The sequence below is a fragment of the Condylura cristata genome, unplaced genomic scaffold (assembly GCF_000260355.1).
Source record: "Condylura cristata isolate star-nosed mole 26May11 unplaced genomic scaffold, ConCri1.0 scaffold00002, whole genome shotgun sequence".
In the NCBI taxonomy this organism is placed as follows: domain Eukaryota; kingdom Metazoa; phylum Chordata; class Mammalia; order Eulipotyphla; family Talpidae; genus Condylura; species Condylura cristata.
Window position 1 is genome coordinate 60,141,637 of NW_004567103.1, and position 20,014 is coordinate 60,161,650.

General features: G+C 35.9%; 1 protein-coding gene across 1 annotated transcript; it reads left to right on the plus strand.

Annotated features, from left to right (window-relative positions):
* Positions 1-1,040: 1,040 nt before the first annotated feature.
* ARL5A (ADP-ribosylation factor-like 5A) lies at positions 1,041-19,068 on the plus strand. Its single transcript, XM_004674658.2, has 6 exons — positions 1,041-1,367; positions 9,891-9,951; positions 10,375-10,522; positions 11,788-11,871; positions 15,742-15,893; positions 18,363-19,068. Exons 1-6 carry the CDS (start codon positions 1,322-1,324, stop codon positions 18,409-18,411), a joined length of 540 nt encoding a protein of 179 aa, XP_004674715.1. The 5' UTR covers positions 1,041-1,321; the 3' UTR covers positions 18,412-19,068.
* Positions 19,069-20,014: the final 946 nt, after the last annotated feature.

The window sequence follows — 20,014 nt, forward strand, 5'->3', positions numbered from 1 at the left end:
TTGTTCTAAAGATACACGTTTTCTAGCTCAGATAACGAAGGAAAACTATAGACTCTCCAGGCCTTACTCATGTGTACTTTTCTATATTTGAGATAAGATAGGTTTTGACAAAGAGAGGTACAATAAGAGGTACAGTTTATCACTTTTAATTTCATTCCTCTCTTGCCAATGGAAGGGAGGGATTGTTTGAGGGCCCCTGCAGGCAAAGCACTTCAAAACGTTTTTTACATGTCCACTTTTTTCTTTCTCTTTACGAGACTAGACAGGATGGAGCTGTTTCAGGTTTCTTTGAGAAAGAGAAGTAAACAACCTGTTTTCCCCCTACCAGTAGCCTCCAACTAAAGTAGAGATTAATAACCATAGACATCAGATGACCTAGATTCAAAGACCTCAGGAAAAATCCTCTGCTTTTACATGAGAAAAGTGTTTGGAGTTTCCTGCTCAGCTTTACAGGTTACGTGTGTGTACATAAACACTGACTAGATCAAATGCGTGTGTGTACATATACATTGACTACATCAAAGTGGAAAGAGCCCGGAGAGGAGCCCTGAGATACAAAGACCGCCTTAGGGCGACTGCCTAGGTAAGGTATGGGTTGCAGCTGGAGAGGGGTTAGGGGGAGGTAGCAAAAGATTTGAAAAGGTTGTTAAGCTCAGCTCAGAGAACTTTCTGGAATGCTATCTTTGAGGGTCAGGTTGTGGGACTTCGGGGAGTAGCTTGTTTGAAGGGTTGGAACTGGGCATCAATAATATGCTCTGGGGAAGAAATACAGGGAACAATAAAATTTGGCGGGGAGCTAGTGAACAGTCACGACCCATCAGTCCTATCTCACACCCAGCGTCGGTAGGATCCCCCGCTCAGCCCCGCCGCCCACAGGTCGCCCAGTTAAGCAGACAAGCCAGGACCAGACGTGTGCCTTTTTCCAGACCCCACCCTCCGACTTCGCGCCTGCGCTCTCGGATCCCGCCCGCCCCGCCTCGCCCGCCTCGCCCCGCCCATCGCCTCCCCCGCCCGCGTGGTCGCCGCCACCGCGGCCGCCTGTGAGGAGCTGGGGGGGGACGGTGGCCCGCGAGGCTTGTCGCAGACAACGCGGCGGCGATGTACGCGAGGCAGGCGAGTGCCGCGGCGGCAGCGGCGAGGCCTCGCGCGCGGCAGGACGGCCTGGGCTTCGGCCTCCCTCCGGTTCCTAGGAAGCGGACCGGCGGCCAGCAGAGTAGCAGCAGCAACAGCAGAGGCTCCGGCGCTGGTCTTTCCTCCCCTTCAGCCTGAGCCTGGGAGGCCAGGCGGCCCGGGTGGCTGGAGGGGGGTCCGCTGCCTGAGAATGGGAATTCTCTTCACCAGGATATGGAGACTGTTCAATCACCAGGGTGAGGGGCTCCGGCCGAGGGCGTACGGGTGGGGGAGAGGGTCAGACCGGGCTGGGTGGGTTGGGGGTGGGGGGTGTCTCCGAATACTTCCGGAGTGTGGGCGGCGCGGTCGGGCGCCGTCTCGGTGCCAGGTGCTGGCTGCGCCGCTGCGGCCCCGGGCGGTTCAAGTCCCACTCCGGAGCTGGGGAGGGCTGCTTACCCGGCAGGCTTTTGTCTTAGGGGACCTCCCTAAGAAACCCTTTCCCAAATACACCCATTGCTCGGATTTCGAATGGTGGTGAAAATGGATTCTTGCCCTACCTTCGATGTTCAAGAGTGGCTCGGTCAGGCCTCCCTTTGGGCCCCTTTTCCTTCAGCAGTTTGTTTTGGACACCTGGGAGATATGCTGGGATCTTCTGGGATGAAGGTTATGGCTCCAGCCGCACCGCTGAGCGACTGAGGGTTGCAGAATGCGGAACAGATGAGGACTCCTGTCCAATACACTTCAAGTTTATGAGCCTTCGTGCACCTTCACCCTCTTTGGGGGGAGATTGTACCCCGAATTCTGAGGGACCTCTATCCATTTACCATGAATCTGTGTGAGGTTAAGTTAAAACGTCATTTTCCTACTCAGATTGTTTATTGAGAGGTTATTAGCTGAATTCAAATACGTTCGCGTTTTACTAAAAACACTCAATAATCAAACCGTATGAAACATTTGTAAACCCTGGGTAGTTAACAAGTTATTAGATACAAAGTATATAGGAATGTTTAAATTCATTGAAACCCAAGCATTGACGTGAAATGCACATTGGGTTTATTAAAATTTATTACAAAATGAGTGTATAAAACTGTTTAAAGGATACGATGGTATCAGAAAACTCCAGTCATTAAAATAATGTAATCAGTGGTGTAGTTTTTGTTTCATTTCAACTCAAGGTAATCATTCCTGCTGTCAGTAATACAGTTTTTGTTTCTCTCTTGTGTAAGCTGTTGGTGATTGTCACATCCCGAAATTTTCTGATTAAAATGAAGGGTAATGTAATTGTGTACTACCTTTACCCTTTCTTCCTCCTTCAAGATTCTCATAAGATGATGGGAAGTTGCAGAGCTAGAACTTGTGATTTTACTATATTTAAAAAAAGGTAGTGTCGGTCACATGATACTAAGCAGCATTTTCAAGTGATTATTTGATAGGGGAATTTCACAAAGTGGAGAAAATCAGTTACAGTCGGTCTTGTTTCTGGCTAGTTATTTTCTGTTGAAGAGTGGAAACCAGTCATTTCAGTTCTCTGGGACTCAGTTTTTGCATATAGAACAGCAGAGATCTTGAATGACTAGAACCTACAAATCATGAACACTTAATGTCTAAGTCACAATAATTGAGACTTATGTTACTGTAAAACCATTGGTGCTTGTATGATGGATTTTATATGATAGATAAATCTTTAACCTCTATTCTACTTTTAACACTCATAAATTTGTATTATTTTTAGTGAATCCAAAGTTATGCTTTGAAGTTTAAGAATTGCTTGTTAATTGAGTTCTAGTACTACAAGAAAAAATAGGTATTTCCATTTGCTATTTTGAATCTGATAGTTATTTTTGTAACTTAATGATTAGAGGTTTACCAATTGCTTGCCAATAAGTAATGATGTGTGCCTTGTTACCACTAAAAAATCACAAACAGTGGCCATCTCTTTATATTTTGTGGTAATTGTTCGTTTATTTCTGTAATAGGAAATTAATGAAATTAACTTTCTAGAAATATATATGTTGGTATTGTACAAATGTGGATAAACTATTTCTCTTTTAAATGATGTTATAGGTAGAGTCACTTTTTCAAAATACCATTAAATCTAAGTTCAGATGGCTTGTTGGTCTTTTTGGTTTTGTGTTAAAGTTTAGATATGTATTATGTGTTACATATGTCTTGATTATTTTACATTCAGAAGATACAGACTGAATCTGTATTCTTTTCACATATCTCTTCCTGAAACCTCTTTACCTTTTTTTTTTTTTTTTTTTTCTCCTTCAGTTTAAGATTAGAGAGGCTGAATGCACAGCAAAGACTAATTGTGGACTGCTCAAACTTGAAAAACCAGAGGCTACATGTAGGTGATACAGAAATTCAGCAGGATAAAAAGCTTGTTCTAAGTGTTATTGTATATGTAGTGTGTGTGTGTGTATATTTAATATTTGAGGAAATAATGACTGAATACTTCTTCATACATAATTTTTTTAAAGTTCCAATTTTACTTTGAAGTAGGTACTATTTTTCTTTGGAAAGAGAAAACTGAGGTTCCAGGAGAGTGATTTTCTTGGGTCCAGCAATTAGCAAATACCAGAGATGGGCAAGTTAAAACATTGAAGAAATATGTTGCTGATACTGGTCTAAAAGAAAAAAGACTAGTGTCCTGTCATTTTTTCCCTATAATTTCCCCCCCCCCTATTTATTTCTCAGTTGTGAAACTCAAGGTCTTTATTACTTTAGGATCTTGAAGCGTTATCATTAGCATCTTTTAGTGTAAAAGAGCTTATTATCAGTGGATACTTTATTAAGTTTTTTGAGCAGCTATTTTGTGCCTGCATCTATTCTAGAGGTGGCGGAGATCAGGCAGGAAACAAGAGAAACAATTTTCCCTTACTTATGGAGTATTCAGTCTAGTAGGGGCAGAGGGAAAACAAACTAAACTTTATGGAAAAAATAATAGTAGGCAACATTTGGTGACATATGCAAGGTTAGGATCCAGGTGTTTTATGCAGGTTATTAATTTAGTAAATAGCCAGAGTCAGTGCTCTTAAAAACAACATTCTTTGTATGACAAGGATTTATGTTAGATAAAAGGAAGAAAATGCTGAACACTTATGTGAACTATATGAAGGAAGTTGTAAATTTTCACCATGCTAGCTTTGTCGTATTTTTATGATAGGTTCTTATAAAAGGAATGAGTTATGATTATCTGTTATAAATGAATGCTGGAGAAACTGCCTATGTTGCTGGAGGCTGGTTCTGGGAACTTCACTTCTTTTTTTTTTTTATTAAACTTTTTTTTTTTTGAAGATTTATTTATTTATTCGTACAGAACTGGGGTACAGGCCAGAGATGCGGAGGGTAAGAGGATTCACCAGAGACAGAGTAGGGAGTAGAACAGACAGATAGACGAAGTACACTGCTGAAGGGAGCAGTGGGCGGGTCAGGAGAGGCTGAGAGGTCTGCCGCTCCATGTGGATCTCCTCCGGGGCAGGCAGGGATCGAACTCAAGCGGAAGTGGCTGAAGCTTCTTTGTGCTGTGCTTTAACCCGCTGCGCCACCAGGGAGGGCCCTGGGAACTCCACTTCTGCTTCTGTTTTTGTGTTGTATGGGAATTCTAATATGTATGAGAGCATATTTGGAAGCTGAGTCGTCAAAGGAGTAGACTAGGTCAGTGTTAATATTTTTAGCTCCAAATTCAGCTATTTTGCATGTCCTGGGTAGCTTTTAAGTACTCTGCAGCTGGCACAGAATACTTAAGCTTTGTCAGTGCCTTGAAGGGACATTACAAGAGGAAAAGTACAGTATTCTCTCTCAGTGGCCGCTGGCCTGGTCTTGGATTATGAACACCTTCTCTAGTGGCTGATTTTTGTCCCTTACCGTGACTGGTCAGCAGCAACCAGCACCTGATTTAGTTGATTTTTGAATGGAGGCTTTTCAGTGAAATGCATACATACCTTCCAATGAACAGTTTTCTCCAACACCTTATATATAGGAAGATGTCCCAAGTAAGATTAATTGGCAGGTACTCACACAGCTTTTTCTCTGCCATTCAGTGAGCCATGCCCAGACTATATAACAGGGTCTGTATCTTAGACCCAGGGGTTCAGGGGAAACTATCCCAACCCTAGGTAGGTTATTCCTTTCGTTTGTCATTTTGGCTATCTTTCAGATTTGCCAGTTACGCATCACTATAACACCTTATAATAGTAATTTTCTTTAAACTAAACTTTGCAAGTGCAAACTGTTGGGGGTTTCTAAGTTAACTAACCTGCATAAAATGCCTAGACCCTAACCTTGCATAAGTCACTAATGTGTTAAATGGGAGTTCTAACATGTAGAGGGGCATATATGGAAGCTGAATAGCGAGAGGGATGGACTGTGCCAGAATTAATATTTTTTGTTCCAGATTCACTATTTTGCAGGTTATCTTATTGAGTGATTCTCTATTTCATTCTATATAGTGGCTATAAAAAGATATAGTGTCTTGATACTGTTAGCCACATCCTATTTTTAAATAGTCAACTAGTAATGAGAAGATGAAATTCTGGTGTAAGAGCTTCTTCTGCCATCTGTTTCTCAGTTGCATACCTGTGTGTTGTTACACAATGGTTATGTTCACTGAAGTTTTACCTTACTTACCGTGCTCCATTTCTCATCAGGTATTATAAAGAATCCTCCTTTAGTGCTTTTTGCCTAGCTAGGCTTTCCTTACAGAAATGGTAGCAAAGTGTTTCTTTTATTGGAACCAAGAAATCAGTCTTATGAAGCATGGCTTAAATAAGGAGACCACTTTAAAAAACAAAAGCAGATAGGGTTTTCATCATAAAAGATAATGATAGGGGAGGTCAAATAGTTTTTTTGGTCCGTAGCCCTACTGTTACTCAAAATGCCTTTTGGAACTTCTTTTAGAATTTCAGACAAATTTTTAAGTCATTCTTACTGTTTAGGATCACACCTCTTTTAAGAGCCAAAGATGGCACTTATTTTAACTACCTGTAACCCTCTGACTGTGAAGATAACCAGTGACTGTTCTCCTCCATTTCAAATAAAATTCATTTTCAGAAGTTAAAAGTTGTGCTGCCATTGGCATTATTCAAAACAGTCTCTGAAAGTAATGACAAAGAAGAGTAGCAAAATATTTTGAAAAATAATAGCATGGGTAGAATAAATGTTTAACTGCCTCCCATGATTAAGGACCTTTAAGAGAATACTCTTTTGTATTTGTATTATTAACACACAATTAACACACAAATGAACACACATTTTTAAGTCACTGTATCATAGATTCTTACCTTATATTTACATTTTTCTCTTTTGGATTTGCTTCTGTTGATCTAGAACTGTTTTTTAGTGTATCATTTTCTTACTGTTCAGAGTAATTGTATTTTTTTTCTGAGTATTGGCAAGTTTGCCAGTTTAGTCCTGCAGATGATACACAGGGGATTACAGAATGATAGTCCTGAAATTTAAAATAAGTTGACATTTTGAGACATTTTGAGTTGATATTACTAACAAAAAGTTACTATTAAAGTGAGAGGCTAAAATCTTTCATCCACGTTAGAAATCATAGTATGGCATAATAAGAATTCTACTTGTGTTAAAATGTTTATAGAGACTTATCTTAATATAACCAGTTTTATTATGATGAGATATGTTACTAAAGGGGGAAATACTAAATAGGAGACATAAAAATTAGGAAGACAAAATTGCCATTCCATTTAAAAACTTCCCAAGTGGCCCTCCCTGGTGGCACAATGGGCTAAGACACAGCACTGCAAGCTATCTGCAACCACTTCAGTGCGAGTTCCATCCCTGGCCCCAGAGGTGATTCTTCACCCTAGTCTGCCACGTGATGTGGCAAACCTCTCCTGTCTTGCCCGCTGCTGTCCTCAGCAGTGTACTTCATAGATCTTCCTGTTCTGCTCCCTACTCTCTCTGGTGAATCCTCTCACCGCCCCTGCACCTCTGGCTTGTACCCCAGTTCTGTGTGCATAAATAAGTTAATCTTAAAAAAAAACTTTCCAAGTTCCTTGGAACTTGGTTCCAAGGATTCAAGCTGATCTTGATGAAGGTGTGGTCCTATAGGCAGTTGGAGTTAGCAGTCATTAATCTTATTCCTTTTGATGGCATTCCCAAGTAATTGTCTGATTTTAACTCATCTATCCTGTATATTTTTCTTTAAAAGGAAACTGCAATTATTGGGGGAGTTTTGAACATTGGCTTTGTATATTCATTTTGACACTCTTGTTTATGTATTTGTGACTTCTGTCAAGTTTCCTTCTTTGAATCTTGTCTACTCTGGGATAGAGGTTTATAATTCTAGAAAACTGAGAGCCATAAAATTCATTTGGTAATTCACCAAATGAATGTCACCAGAGGTTTTTTGGTAGCCATTCAACTGACATAGCAGCGTGCCCTCTCATGTTATTAATCTTTACTTTCAATAAGTATCAGTTTGTATTTGAGCATTTTTCTTCACCCTAGTCTGTTCTAAGGATGAAATAGACTAGACCTGTCTTTTATGGATTTTAAGACCCTGTTTAGGGAAGTTGTGGCTGTCATTTTTAGGACTCTAGTACTCTTTCTGCAAAGAAATGAATTATTGGGTAAAATGCATTATATTAAAATTCTCTAGTTGATCTTCCTATTTTTGTTAATAGTAAGTACCTTTATAACATTTGGAAATCACCTCTGGTAAATAGCAACTAATTGGAAAATATCTGACATTTGAATGAAAAGTTTTTCTTTTTTTTTTAAAGATCTCCTTACTTGGAGGAATTCTAACTTTCAACATTTGTTATTTATAGAATGAATATTAACTAATTCACCATTTATTGAGTATTTACCTTGTATCAAAAAAAGTTGTAGTTGGGTCCACTCTGGTGGTACAACAGGTTAAAGCTCAGCACTGTGAAGCTATCTGCAGCTGATTCAAGCATGAGTTCAATCCCCAGCCAGGGAGGTGACCCACATGATGTGGCAGACCTCTTCTGTCTTGCCTGCTGCTCCCCTCAGTTGTATCCTTCATCAGTCTGCCAGTTCTGCTCCCCACTCTGGTGAATCCTCTCACCACCCCTGCACCACTGGCTTGTACCCCAGTTCTTGTTTGCATAAATAAATCTTTCTTTAAAAAAAGTTGTAGTCTTTGAGAATATTACTATTAGCATGTGCATCTTTATGTATACATGAAGGATGTTTCTTTATGCTGGGAGAATTAGTGTTCTTATAAATAATTATTTTCCTATAGTAGTGATGTATGGAAAAGCAGAAGAAAATTATTCTTCTTATAAAGCTTAGGAGAGATTTGGGAACAGAGGTTGGTAACTGCCGTTCTTGGTGTTAGGTACTGCCCATGTGCTATCGAGCACCATACAACCCTTAAATATTGGTAATATTGTTCCTAATTTTATTTTTTAAAAATTTTATTTATTTATTTTTGCATAGAAGAACTGGTGTATAAACCAGAGGTGCAGGAATGGGGGAGTAAGAGGATTCATCAGAGATGGTGGGAAGCAGAACAGATAGATCTGTTGAAATACACGACTTAGGGAGCAGCTGATGAGACAGGAGAAGTCCATATATAACATGGGTTAGCTTCCTGGACAAGGATGGAACTCAACAGTTACAGTGGTAAAGCTGCACTCCTAGGCCATCAAGGGAAGGCCTTTGTTCCCAATTTATAATGAGGGAAGTAGGGTTAGAGAAGTAGATTATTTGCTCAAGGTCACATAGGGCATGCATTTTTTCCACACTGCTTCTGTTATCTATTGCTGTATAACAAGCCACTTCTAGATTCTTTTTTTTAATTCAGCAATTTTCATTGCCTCTCATCGTTTTGTGAGTAGACTGAACTCATCCAGGAAGTTCTAGCTTGGGATTCTCACTTGGTTCCAGTTAAATGGTAGCTAGAATCAGTATTTTATGGTTCAGCTTGGCTGTGTATAACATGACTCCTTTATTCGAGTGTAATGTCTCAGTTGGAATGACTGGAAAAACAGAGCAATTGTGTATCTCTCTCAATAAGGTCAGGCCCCATGATTAGCCTGGGTTTCCTCACTCATCTGCATAACGGTCTTGGGATAACAAGTCCTAGCTTTACTTGTTAAACAGTATCTGACTTACCCTGGGGAGTTGATCAAGAGAGCCAGGTGGTCCTGGCAAAACTTGCCTTGGAAATCACACAGTGTCACTTCTTCATTTTGCTGGTTAAAAGTTGATTTAGAGGGCATTAAAGAAATAGGAAGAAAACTTAGAGAAATTTAGATCTTAGAAGCCAACGTTGGAGAGATCACTGCCCCCTTCAGTTTAGTTTTTATCTTAGAATGGTTTAATTGTAGACATACAACAGCACATGTGGTGGGACCTGATCTTATAGCCACATTTAAATTAAAGTTAATGTTTGTTTTTCTTTCCTGTTCACTCCATCTCATATATACATATCCAGTCAACACCTAAAATTCCATAGTTAGAGCTTAATGTCTAACTATGGAATAGTATTGTGCAATATTTACGCCTTAAAATATTTATAAATTGTGATTATATTTGGGTTACTTTAATGAGTAACTTTCTACCAAGAAGAATATAGTGCTTCTGGTTTTCTGGGGGGTGAGAGCAAGTAGGAGTTAAGACTAATGGCACGCTTCTGTTTTGCTAGGGTGTTCTTTTAAGTTTCTAGGCAGAATAAAGTGCAATGCACTGATTATATCCTAAGTAGAAAGAATAGATAAAATAGGAAAATAAATTTTTTATGGCTTTTAACTAATAAATCACTGGTATTTTTATTTCAGAGCACAAAGTTATCATTGTTGGGCTGGATAATGCAGGAAAAACTACCATTCTTTACCAATTGTAAGTATTTTCTACTTGGAAAAGATTCTTGCTTACTCTTTTCAGCCTGGGTAATATTTCATTTTAGCAATTAAAAAATTATGTGGAACCTAAATTATTCTGTAAGAAAATAGATTGGCTATACACCAACTGTTCTAGAAAACTGGAAACTGACAATGACATTGAATATGTTGTTCATTGTTTTGCTGTCAGAAAGAGAAATATTTATATAGTTGCTTAAAATGAATCTAGAATATTCCAAATAGTTGACTACCTATTTCCAACCTCTGTTTAACACCTTGTTGTGTGCTAGTAGGAAAGGGCTATTTGCCATTTGCGTATAAAACACAAAAGAGGGTCATGCTGATTTATCCCTTGATTAAACAACATTTAAACAATCCAGTTTCCTTGCTAATTGTCATGTATTTGATTTTTTTTTTCCAGTTCTATGAATGAAGTTGTACATACATCCCCTACAATTGGAAGTAATGTAGAAGAGATTGTGATTAATAATACACGTTTTCTAATGTGGGATATTGGTGGCCAAGAATCTCTTCGTTCTTCCTGGAACACTTACTATACAAACACAGAGGTAATATTTCTTAATATCCTAAAACTTCTTTGAACAGAGTACTTGGAAACTACCTTCTACATGTGAATTTTATAGTTCATCTTTTTTCTGTGATGTAAGTAGAGTTTAATAATGTAAGTAGAGTTTAAACAGTGGAATCTCTGACTCCCAGTTCTAGGTCATTGTTCTCTCTATCCACTCTCACTCAAACTTTGTAAGAATTGGTGACTGACCAGTCTGTGTATTGATCCCAAAACTTGGCTTAAATAGCTTTATAGTAAATTCTACCTCTCAATTTGTATTTTCATTTCTTTTTTACTGTTTATTTTTGTCTTAGTGGAGAAATTCCTAGTTAAATGAGAGGGCTCTCTGGTGGTTTGAATCCCAGCCAAAGTTTTACTATGTATTTTCTTTTGTAACGCAATAGCACCTTAAAGAACCTTTTTTTTCTTTTGACTTATAGCAATTGACACAGTATATTTTTTATTTACAGGTAACTTCTCAGGAAAAATATGTCAGTTCTGTGACACTTGAGCACTTTATTGACTAGACCTTGTAAATGAAAGGCTGTCGAATTTGTATTTTGTTGTTGATTTTAATACAGTAAAACTTCAAATAGATGTTAAGATGATTTTTTAGTTACAAAGACACTATTAATGCGTCTAATGACCTGATCTCCTATCACTCCATTAAGCATTTGATCATATTTTCTGGAGATGAAAAGATTAGTACTCTTATGTTTATAATGTTGTGGATAGCAAGATCATGTCCATACCAAGCTCTATTAAAATGCCTTGGACGTAAATGGACACTAACATTAATAGAGCCACATATTATCAACAAGTGATCAAGTGAGAGAAGAAGAATAGTAGTACCCTCTTGTTTGTCTGCTTTATGGTTGATGAAATCTGCAGACTAGAAGAGACCCTGAAAATTTCAGTGGTTTATTTGGAAATAAAAACCTGGTTCTGAAACAATAGTTTCTGTTAATAACAGGCCGTCAGAATTAACAATGTCATCAGAAGTGACTGTATGTACTCCTGTTTCCCTATTGCTTTGCGGTGCTTCTGGTATTGAGGAGAAGTTGTAGTGTGATTCAGTCCTGCACAGCTCCTTTCTAGTTTGTTCTTTGCATCACCAGATAGTGGTTTCTATCAATAGATGTCTCTGGTATTTTAATACGATTCTAAATTTTTGTTATTTATGATCTGTAAATCAAGTAAACACTTTATATTTTACAAATATCAATTATGTAATCATTAATGATTTTTTTTTAATTATTTTAGTTTGTAATTGTAGTTGTGGACAGTACAGACAGAGAAAGGATCTCTGTAACTAGAGAAGAACTCTATAAAATGTTAGCCCATGAGGTAAGTAGATATTTTATGTGTGTGGAGTGGTATTTATATTACATTAGTTCTTTCTACTTTTCTTATAAGGCTATTATTTTACATTAAAAAAAATTTCTGCTTACCCTTCTTGCTTTATATTGTGACACTTCCCAAACTGAAATTGTATCTGGAAGCAACAGAAAGACTATGGTATCCATTGTAGAATTTTATTTATCCTAAATAAATTTATCCTATATATTTTCCTGAGCAAGAAATCTTAAATGTGGCTTGTATTTGCACTTTGAATAGATTAATCATATAGAAGAACTTCTAAAATTTTATATGCAATAGTAATCTTCTGTATGGTTTTAAATTGTGATGACCTTGGTTTATTTAGGTTTTTTTATTTCAGTAAAATTTAATAAAACAAGAATTGGGATATCTTTGTAATGAGTTTTGTATTAATTTTAATTCTGTTTTGATAATTTGGTTTTGAGTCTTGTGTTAAGAATTTTGGTATGTTTTCAACAGTGGCTCAGGGTTTAAAGAGACCTAGTAAATTGGTTATAAAAATTGAAAGTTCTAATTTCCTTGTGGTCACACCCACTAAGGTGTACCTTCCCTTGTTTTGTTCTCTCTTTTATTTTGGTAGCTGCATTAAATTCCCTAGGGTTAAAAAACAACATGTCTTGCTGTTGTGCATACATTTAACATGTTCTGGTTTTAATTTAGGAAACATACAGTAAGCTACAAAAGATTCAGAAGACTAAAAAGATGCAGTGTTCTTCATTTTTGCACCAAAGGAGTGTTTTACTGTTGTTTTATAAAGACTTTGGAAAAAAAAAAAAAAGACATAGATGTATTTGTCTTTTGGCTATATTTTTTACTCTGTTGACAGATCACTTCCTTGTATCAGAATCCCCAATAATAGGGTTCAAAACATTAATTTTACTAGTTCAGGGAGTAAGTTGGGCAGCTTAACATTGTTTGTTATGGTGAGCATACACTCAGGCCCAGAAAGTTTAAGTAACTTACTTAACTCTTTAAGAACCAGTTGCCACGTTAGGCTTTTTCATCATTCAGACACTTTTTCTAGGAAAAAAGCAAAAATAGACACTAGTTGCAAAGTGATAGGTACTTACTAAGGTTACCAGAAAAGAAAATAGTTATACATGAACTTGAGAACTGGAGTAAATCATTTAATAGATTCACAAAGAGCCAAATAGACTTCTGGAGAAGGACAATGGATCAAAGAAAGAGAATATATAAATAAAAAGCAAATTTTGTTATGGGGCTAGTCAGATGTTTCATACGTACCGTAATAACCAACAAAATCATATTCATGATGATGCTTTACATGTTTACTAAATACCAACCTATAAAACGTTTTAAAATATTTATCAAAGATTCATCTTAAGTGATTTGGAAATTTTGAGTTTTGAAATGATTTTGTTTCTAGAATTGATCTTCACAAATGAAACAAATACCAGATGTTTGTTCTGTGAATGTACAATCATTCAAATGCAATCCTGACTTACAGAAAGATTTCAGCACACACCAGCAGAGCATACTGAAACCTGAAGAATAGAAATTAAATCCCATAGAATGTCCATCTACTAAAGAATTCAACCACATACCAACTATTGAGAGTTGTTCGTTATTCAGTTTAGGGTAATAGAAAAATTGATACTTAATAATGAATATATCTATACAAGTTATTTTCTGCCCTTCAAATTTTTGCTTCTTATATAGATAGTTGAACTGAACTATAGGTGAAAAAGAGTGAGCATGCAATCTTATTAAAGTTAAAATTTAATTTTCTAGAGTATCTATTTTTGATAATTCAGGTATTTGTCTTTAATTGTGGTAATCTGGCTGTCATCCTGTAGAGGGCACTGTCATTGAAAGTCATCTGGTGTTAAAAACATGGGGCAATGTCATTTTGTGTCTGTTGAAGATATTTTTTCTTCAAATACCATACACACTTTTTTGAAACCAAAATAATGTATTAAAATCCTTTAAAAGAAATATGGAATTTGACATAGGTGAGAAAACTTGCAAGTTTGGCTTCAAAATCGTAGTTTTCTCAGCATCTCTATATGTGTGTAGAATTTCATGAAAGTTTAATGCTCCTTGATTTTTTGCCCAAGATCTAAGAATGGACTTTAGATCTCAGAATCAGTTAACACTTAAAATTGTACATAAACTTATTTTTCCTGTAGACATGTGCATTTTTATGAGCAGTCCATAACTTTTAATACATTATCAAGGACATTACTGTCTTTATAAAAAGTTGGGAAAGAGGATGTGGATTTGATTTGTGAGTAAAACAGTGATTCTGGGGAACACAGAGGGTAAAGACAGTCATTTTTAGGGCAGTCACCAAAAAAATTGGTGGAGGACTACATGTAGTAATTCATTCATCCATACTACATCTCTGGGATCTAGTGGTAGTCTCATCATTTAACAGATAGGAACCTAGAGATATAGTGGGAAAATGTCAATGCAAACCTGGCTCTCCTGTTGAGTGGATTTATGAACTTTTATGAGTTACTTACACCTGAGTCTTCGTTTCCTCATTTGTAAAATGGAAAAAGTAAACCTACTTTGTAAGAATTGTCTGAGAATGAAAGACATTTGATTTAGAAAATGATGGATATGTTGTCTTCCTCAGATCAGTTCCTCAAAAATTGTAGTTATGAGGTACAGATTTAGCATGGTTAATGAATTTACCTCAAAGTCAAAGCCTAGAAGGGGTGGAACTTATTTAATCTAATTGGGAAATTTGATGTTTAATACAAATCCAAGGTAACACTATTAAATATTCAAATCTTTGAAATCTTACATAGACAAAGATAGGAGAGCTAGATCTCAGAAGATGAATAAAGCTGATTTGGATATCACTTCTTTTTTTTTTTTTAAAGATTTATTTATTCGTACAGAACTGGGGTACAGGTCAGAGATGCAGAGGGTGAGAGGATTCACCAGAGACAGAGTGGGATACAGAACAGGCAGATCGACGAAGTACACTGCTGAGGGGAGCAGCGGGCGGGTCAGGAGTGGTCTGCCACGCTATGTGGATCTCCTCTGGGGCAGGCGGGGATCGAACTCATGCTGAAGTGGTTTAAGCTTCTTTGTGCTGTACTTTAATCCGCTGCACCACCAGGGAGGGCCCTGGATATCACTTCTTACCTGAGAATTAAAGTCAAAGGTAAGGCCTCCCTTGTGGCACAAGTCTCAGCACCATTAAGGTTTTTGGCAACATTGCAGCCTGTTCAGTCTCTGGCCAGGGAGCTGACCCACATGGTACAGTAGACCTCTCCTGTCTTGCCCATTGCTCCCCTCAGCAGTGTATTTCAGTCCTCCTGTTCTATTAGCCACTCTGTGTCTGGTGAATCCTCTTCCTCCTCCCCGTACCTCTAACCTGATGTACCCCAGTTCTTATATGCATAAACAAATAAATCTTTGAACTCTAAGGCTCACACTGTACATAATAATACATTTATTTCCTATGTATCTAGAAAATAATAGCTGTAGGTATAGGTATCTATACCTAAACTATAGGTAGGAATAGAATTTTGAAAGTGCCATGTCAAAGGGTAGTTTTTAGTAGCCATAGAAACCTAGTTTCAGTTCAAGGAGTAGGTAAGTATATATTATGTTTAAAGACATGTCTATTAAAATAGAATTTTTAAGGCCATAATATATAGAGATATATGTCATACAAGTAGTGAATTCTTTTTTTAAATGCAGTTTTCAATTTATCTTCTGTCAGCATAAGAGCTGTGAGGTTCTGTGTGTCAGGTATTTGATAAATTATAGGTAACAAAGATCATCAAAATAATAGAGTTGAAAAATCAGGAAAAAAAAAATGGCACTGACTCTTACCAGATCTGTTTGCTTTTTTAGGACCTACGGAAAGCTGGATTGCTGATTTTTGCCAATAAACAAGATGTTAAAGAATGCATGACTGTAGCAGAAATTTCCCAGTTTTTAAAACTAACATCTATTAAAGATCACCAGTGGCATATACAGGCATGCTGTGCTCTTACTGGCGAGGGGTAAGATGTTTTTCTGATGTGTATTTGTATATACATGCATTTTGCTTAGAAACATGTTCTTAAAATTACCTTTGAGAAAATGTTTATAAGGGAGAAATGTAGGACTTCATGTTTACAGTGAGGACACTTTTAAGTTGTTTATGTAAAGAGTAACATGCAGCGTCCACATTGTATATATAAAATACTGACCTAGTATACAGGCAGATAGATGACAGAGTTTCTATAGGGATTCAGAGGATTGGGAGTGTGGTGAAGAACTAGAGTCAGGAAATAGCTCTTTCAATGGTGATGCAACCATCTAAGAAAGGAACTTGAATTTTCTAAGCATGGCTTGTGTCTTGAGTACTCTGGGCAGTATCATTTATTCTTCATAGCAATCTTACAGGCCAGTTGTTTTAAATTGATATTTTATTATAAAGAGCTGATGTGGAAGAGGATTCATGTGAGGTTAGTTTGGAAATAACTCACCTTTGTCACCAATGTTGTCAAGAGGGAGTTGTAATGAAAAAATAAAAAGATTTGGAGAATGTAGTGTGATGGTCCTGGGTCTGGAAAGAAGGGTAGGTGTCCCCCATAGAATTTTGCTGTAGTCTAGTGATAGAGATGTGATAGAGATGAAAGATTTCAATATGGAAGTGGTGGTCAGCATTGTCAAATGTAAGATCAAAAACCAGAGGAATGGAGAAGATGCTATTGAACTTAATCATAAATGAATAGATTCAATCAGTTTAGAAGCAAATCATATGTAATGGGAAAGTAGGTTGAATGAAAATGCAGTTTAAAGAGGAAGAGGATGTTAGGAAACAAAAGTACAGAGCAAGAGTATCTAATGAGAGATACAATAGAGTCGAAAAGCCAAAAGGTGAGGCAAACTAAAGTGGTTTTTATTATTTTTCCAAAATATGGGGGAGGTACCTTTATTTATACAATGAAGAGAGAATTAAATTGAAATTAGAGGATTCTAAATAGAAATCTTTATTTTGGTGAATTATTTCACCTGTTAGAAAATGACAGAAGCTTAAAACATAGATAAAGTAATCTGAAGTGAGAGAAATTATCTTCCATTCAACACCAAGATGAAGGACTAATTTATCTAATGAGTTATTGGAGCCAGATCTTATTCAGTGAGGTAGGATACTGATCTGATCATGGATATTTTGAAGAGCTTAATTAGCCTCAAAGAAAGCAGATTGTTCATTTAAAAAAAAAAAGAGGAAAGAACACCAATTGTCTTATATTCTCTAAGCAAAAATATCCATTCTGTGTTTCTTTGCCACATAGTTTAACACATGTTCAGATAATATGTCTTAGTAGATATCAATATGTGTCTTTATATTATTTTTGTCAGAGGCCTCTAAATAAAAGTATTGATAATACTAAATTTGACAATGAAGACAAATCGGCTACAGCTGATACAAGATTTAACTTGCAGACTTGGAATCATTGTATAGGAAATAGGACAGAACTGAACTATGGCGGTTTTATTTTAAAAATGGAAATCAACAGATGATGTTAATCTTTTCAATTTTTGGTTCATTTGCAGCAGTTGAAAAGGAGAAATGTTTGATTTTAGTTGAAATATTTACCTTCTGTTGTTTGGTACCTGGGTCTGAATTCTGACTTTTCGAATTGGTTAGTATTTTGATGCCCACCTCAGCTATTTGGTAGCTCTCAAAACTCAGGTTCCTTCAGTAATATGGAAAGGATACTAGTTTTGGTGTTGTCAAGATTTAATATAGCAGATACTGAGTTCTTAACAATGTTTCTAGTTTGCTATTAGATATCTGCTATTTAACAATTTGGAATTAAATGATATTAACAATATATTGGAATTAAATCTTATTTTGTACTATTCACTATCAGCTTTAAATTGAGATATATGCTTACACCAAAATCTGAATTCCTATTTTTAAAAAGTTAATACTTAGCATAATTTCTTGTGTCTATAAAAAGTCATAGACAGTGATTCATAACAACCCTTCATTTTCCTATTTACTAAATATTTGGTTTCTTTTATTCCAATGAACATCTCTTTCTTTTAGATTTTACAATTACTAAGTGTTTAACAATAACTGATGTTAATGATAAGAGATTTTATTTCTTTCAAATTTGTTTTATAATAGTGGCTGTAAAGTATATATTATGTATATTTTGTTTTAACAACGCTACTATATAGTTTATATTACACCATTTTTCATTTTTATCTTGAGCATTTTATCACAATAAAATAGTCCTAGAAATGGAATTTTTAATATTTCACACAAATGTTCCATAATTTGTTAAATTTTCCTTGTAGACATAGAATATAACATGACTATACTATGTGAGAATATGGCTTCACATTAGCATCAATATTGAATATTATTGATTTTAAAATATTTATTGTTCATGCAAATGAAGCATAGCTCCTTTTAGTTTGTTCATGGCTTTTTAGTTGAGAATTTAATCAAATGATTTCATTTTCTTTAGATTATGTCAAGGACTTGAATGGATGATGTCACGACTTAAGATTAGATGATCTCTGCTGACCTCTTCTGTCATAGACTTTGTTAAAACAAAGTGCTGGACTTTACCTGAAAGCTGCAAAAATTAATGGTTTAGATATATTTATAATAAACTGATTTAAACTTTTTCTATAAGAAGAAAAATTAGGACCACATATTTGAAAACAAAGATGAAGTCTCATCTTCCAATCTGCTTTCTCATAAGTTCCTTCCAAAGCAAGGTCTTAAAGCTGTGATTGACATTTTTCTCATAATGAATCCTCTCAGGACATTGTATAGCCTGTGGTAAGTATAAAGGGAGAGGAAGACATTTTTAACTTTAAGAGCTTTATTATCAGTATAACCCTCCCTAGTTGAATGTTGTTCTCTTCTTGTTCTATTAAGTCAAAATACAAATCAGCACAGATACTGAGTTTCCAATATTATAAAATGTAATGTTACTTACGAAAAGTATTTTGCATAAAGTTGTGTATGTATTGTGTATATACCTCAAGTTTGTTAATGGCTTTGATTTATGTTCTAAAGAAAGGTGAATAACACAAAAAATTAATAATATCCTTAGTTATAACCATAACAAGATGGATACTGGCATTGGTGTTAAGTGCCATTTTGTACTTTGCCCCTGTGTTCTCTGTATTGTACTAATCAAGCCCGAAAATCATTGAGCTGCTCTTTAAAAAGAAAAAGGAAAAACTTGACATTGTGTACTTAAATTTTTTGTTCATTAAATCACATACATGGAAACATTATCCAACTAAGTGACTATCTATAAAATACTTGACTTAGTATTACTAATGAGCAGAATTGCACATTGAGCAGTTACCAGATTGTTTCCTATATATTGGACCTTGTGCCACCTGAATTACTGAATAAATTATTAATCCATTAGTTGGTCAATCATTAATTGTGATTAAAATTAAGTGATTTTTTTTTCAGCTTTCAGAGTTTTTTCATGAGACATGTCTATCTAGAGAAGTAGGTAATCTTATTGATATGAAATAATTTACCTAGCCTAATTTTTAGGCATTGTATGTAAAGTATTTAAAGTGAATTTGAAAAAAAAAAAACAACTTATTTTTAAGCAACAAATACCATCTTAATTTGAAAGTATCATATCATAGAAATTAGAATAATTTGAGATTTTGTTTCTGTTAGTTTTCATTTATTTTCTTATACCAAATGATACATTGTTTGAGAATATACTGTAGGAATTTGCTTTAAAAATTGTTCAACCTTATGTATTTTTTTACAGAAGAGTAAATTCGCCCAAAAGATCCTTGTTTTTCTTATTAGCTCAGGGTATGTTTTTTTAATATTCTGGAAGTTAAAGGTATTTCGGTTTCTGTTACAAACAAATTTATCCTGACTATATTAAAACATACTCTTTAGTACTCTGTATATCTTTTATCCCCTGATAATCTGAAAGCTAATCCTGACTGTTGTGTAGTAAAATATTCAGGGAAAAAATACTTTTAAATGGCCTTTTAGATTTCATGAAGAATTTGATGGAGAACAATTGTACATATAATAAAGCCCGAGAAACTTTAAAAGTTCCTGACTATAAAATATAACCTATTCAGTATCCAAATCCAAATCAGACATGGGAGATCAGTGTTT

Excerpts from the sequence above, each read along its gene's own strand:
- ARL5A (XM_004674658.2), top strand. The coding sequence starts at position 1,322 with ATGGGAATTCTCTTCACCAGGATATGGAGACTGTTCAATCACCAGG. Across the intron at positions 10,523-11,787 it reads CTTACTATACAAACACAGAG|TTTGTAATTGTAGTTGTGGA; the intron begins GTAATATTTCTT and ends TAATTATTTTAG. Across the intron at positions 11,872-15,741 it reads ATAAAATGTTAGCCCATGAG|GACCTACGGAAAGCTGGATT; the intron begins GTAAGTAGATAT and ends TTGCTTTTTTAG.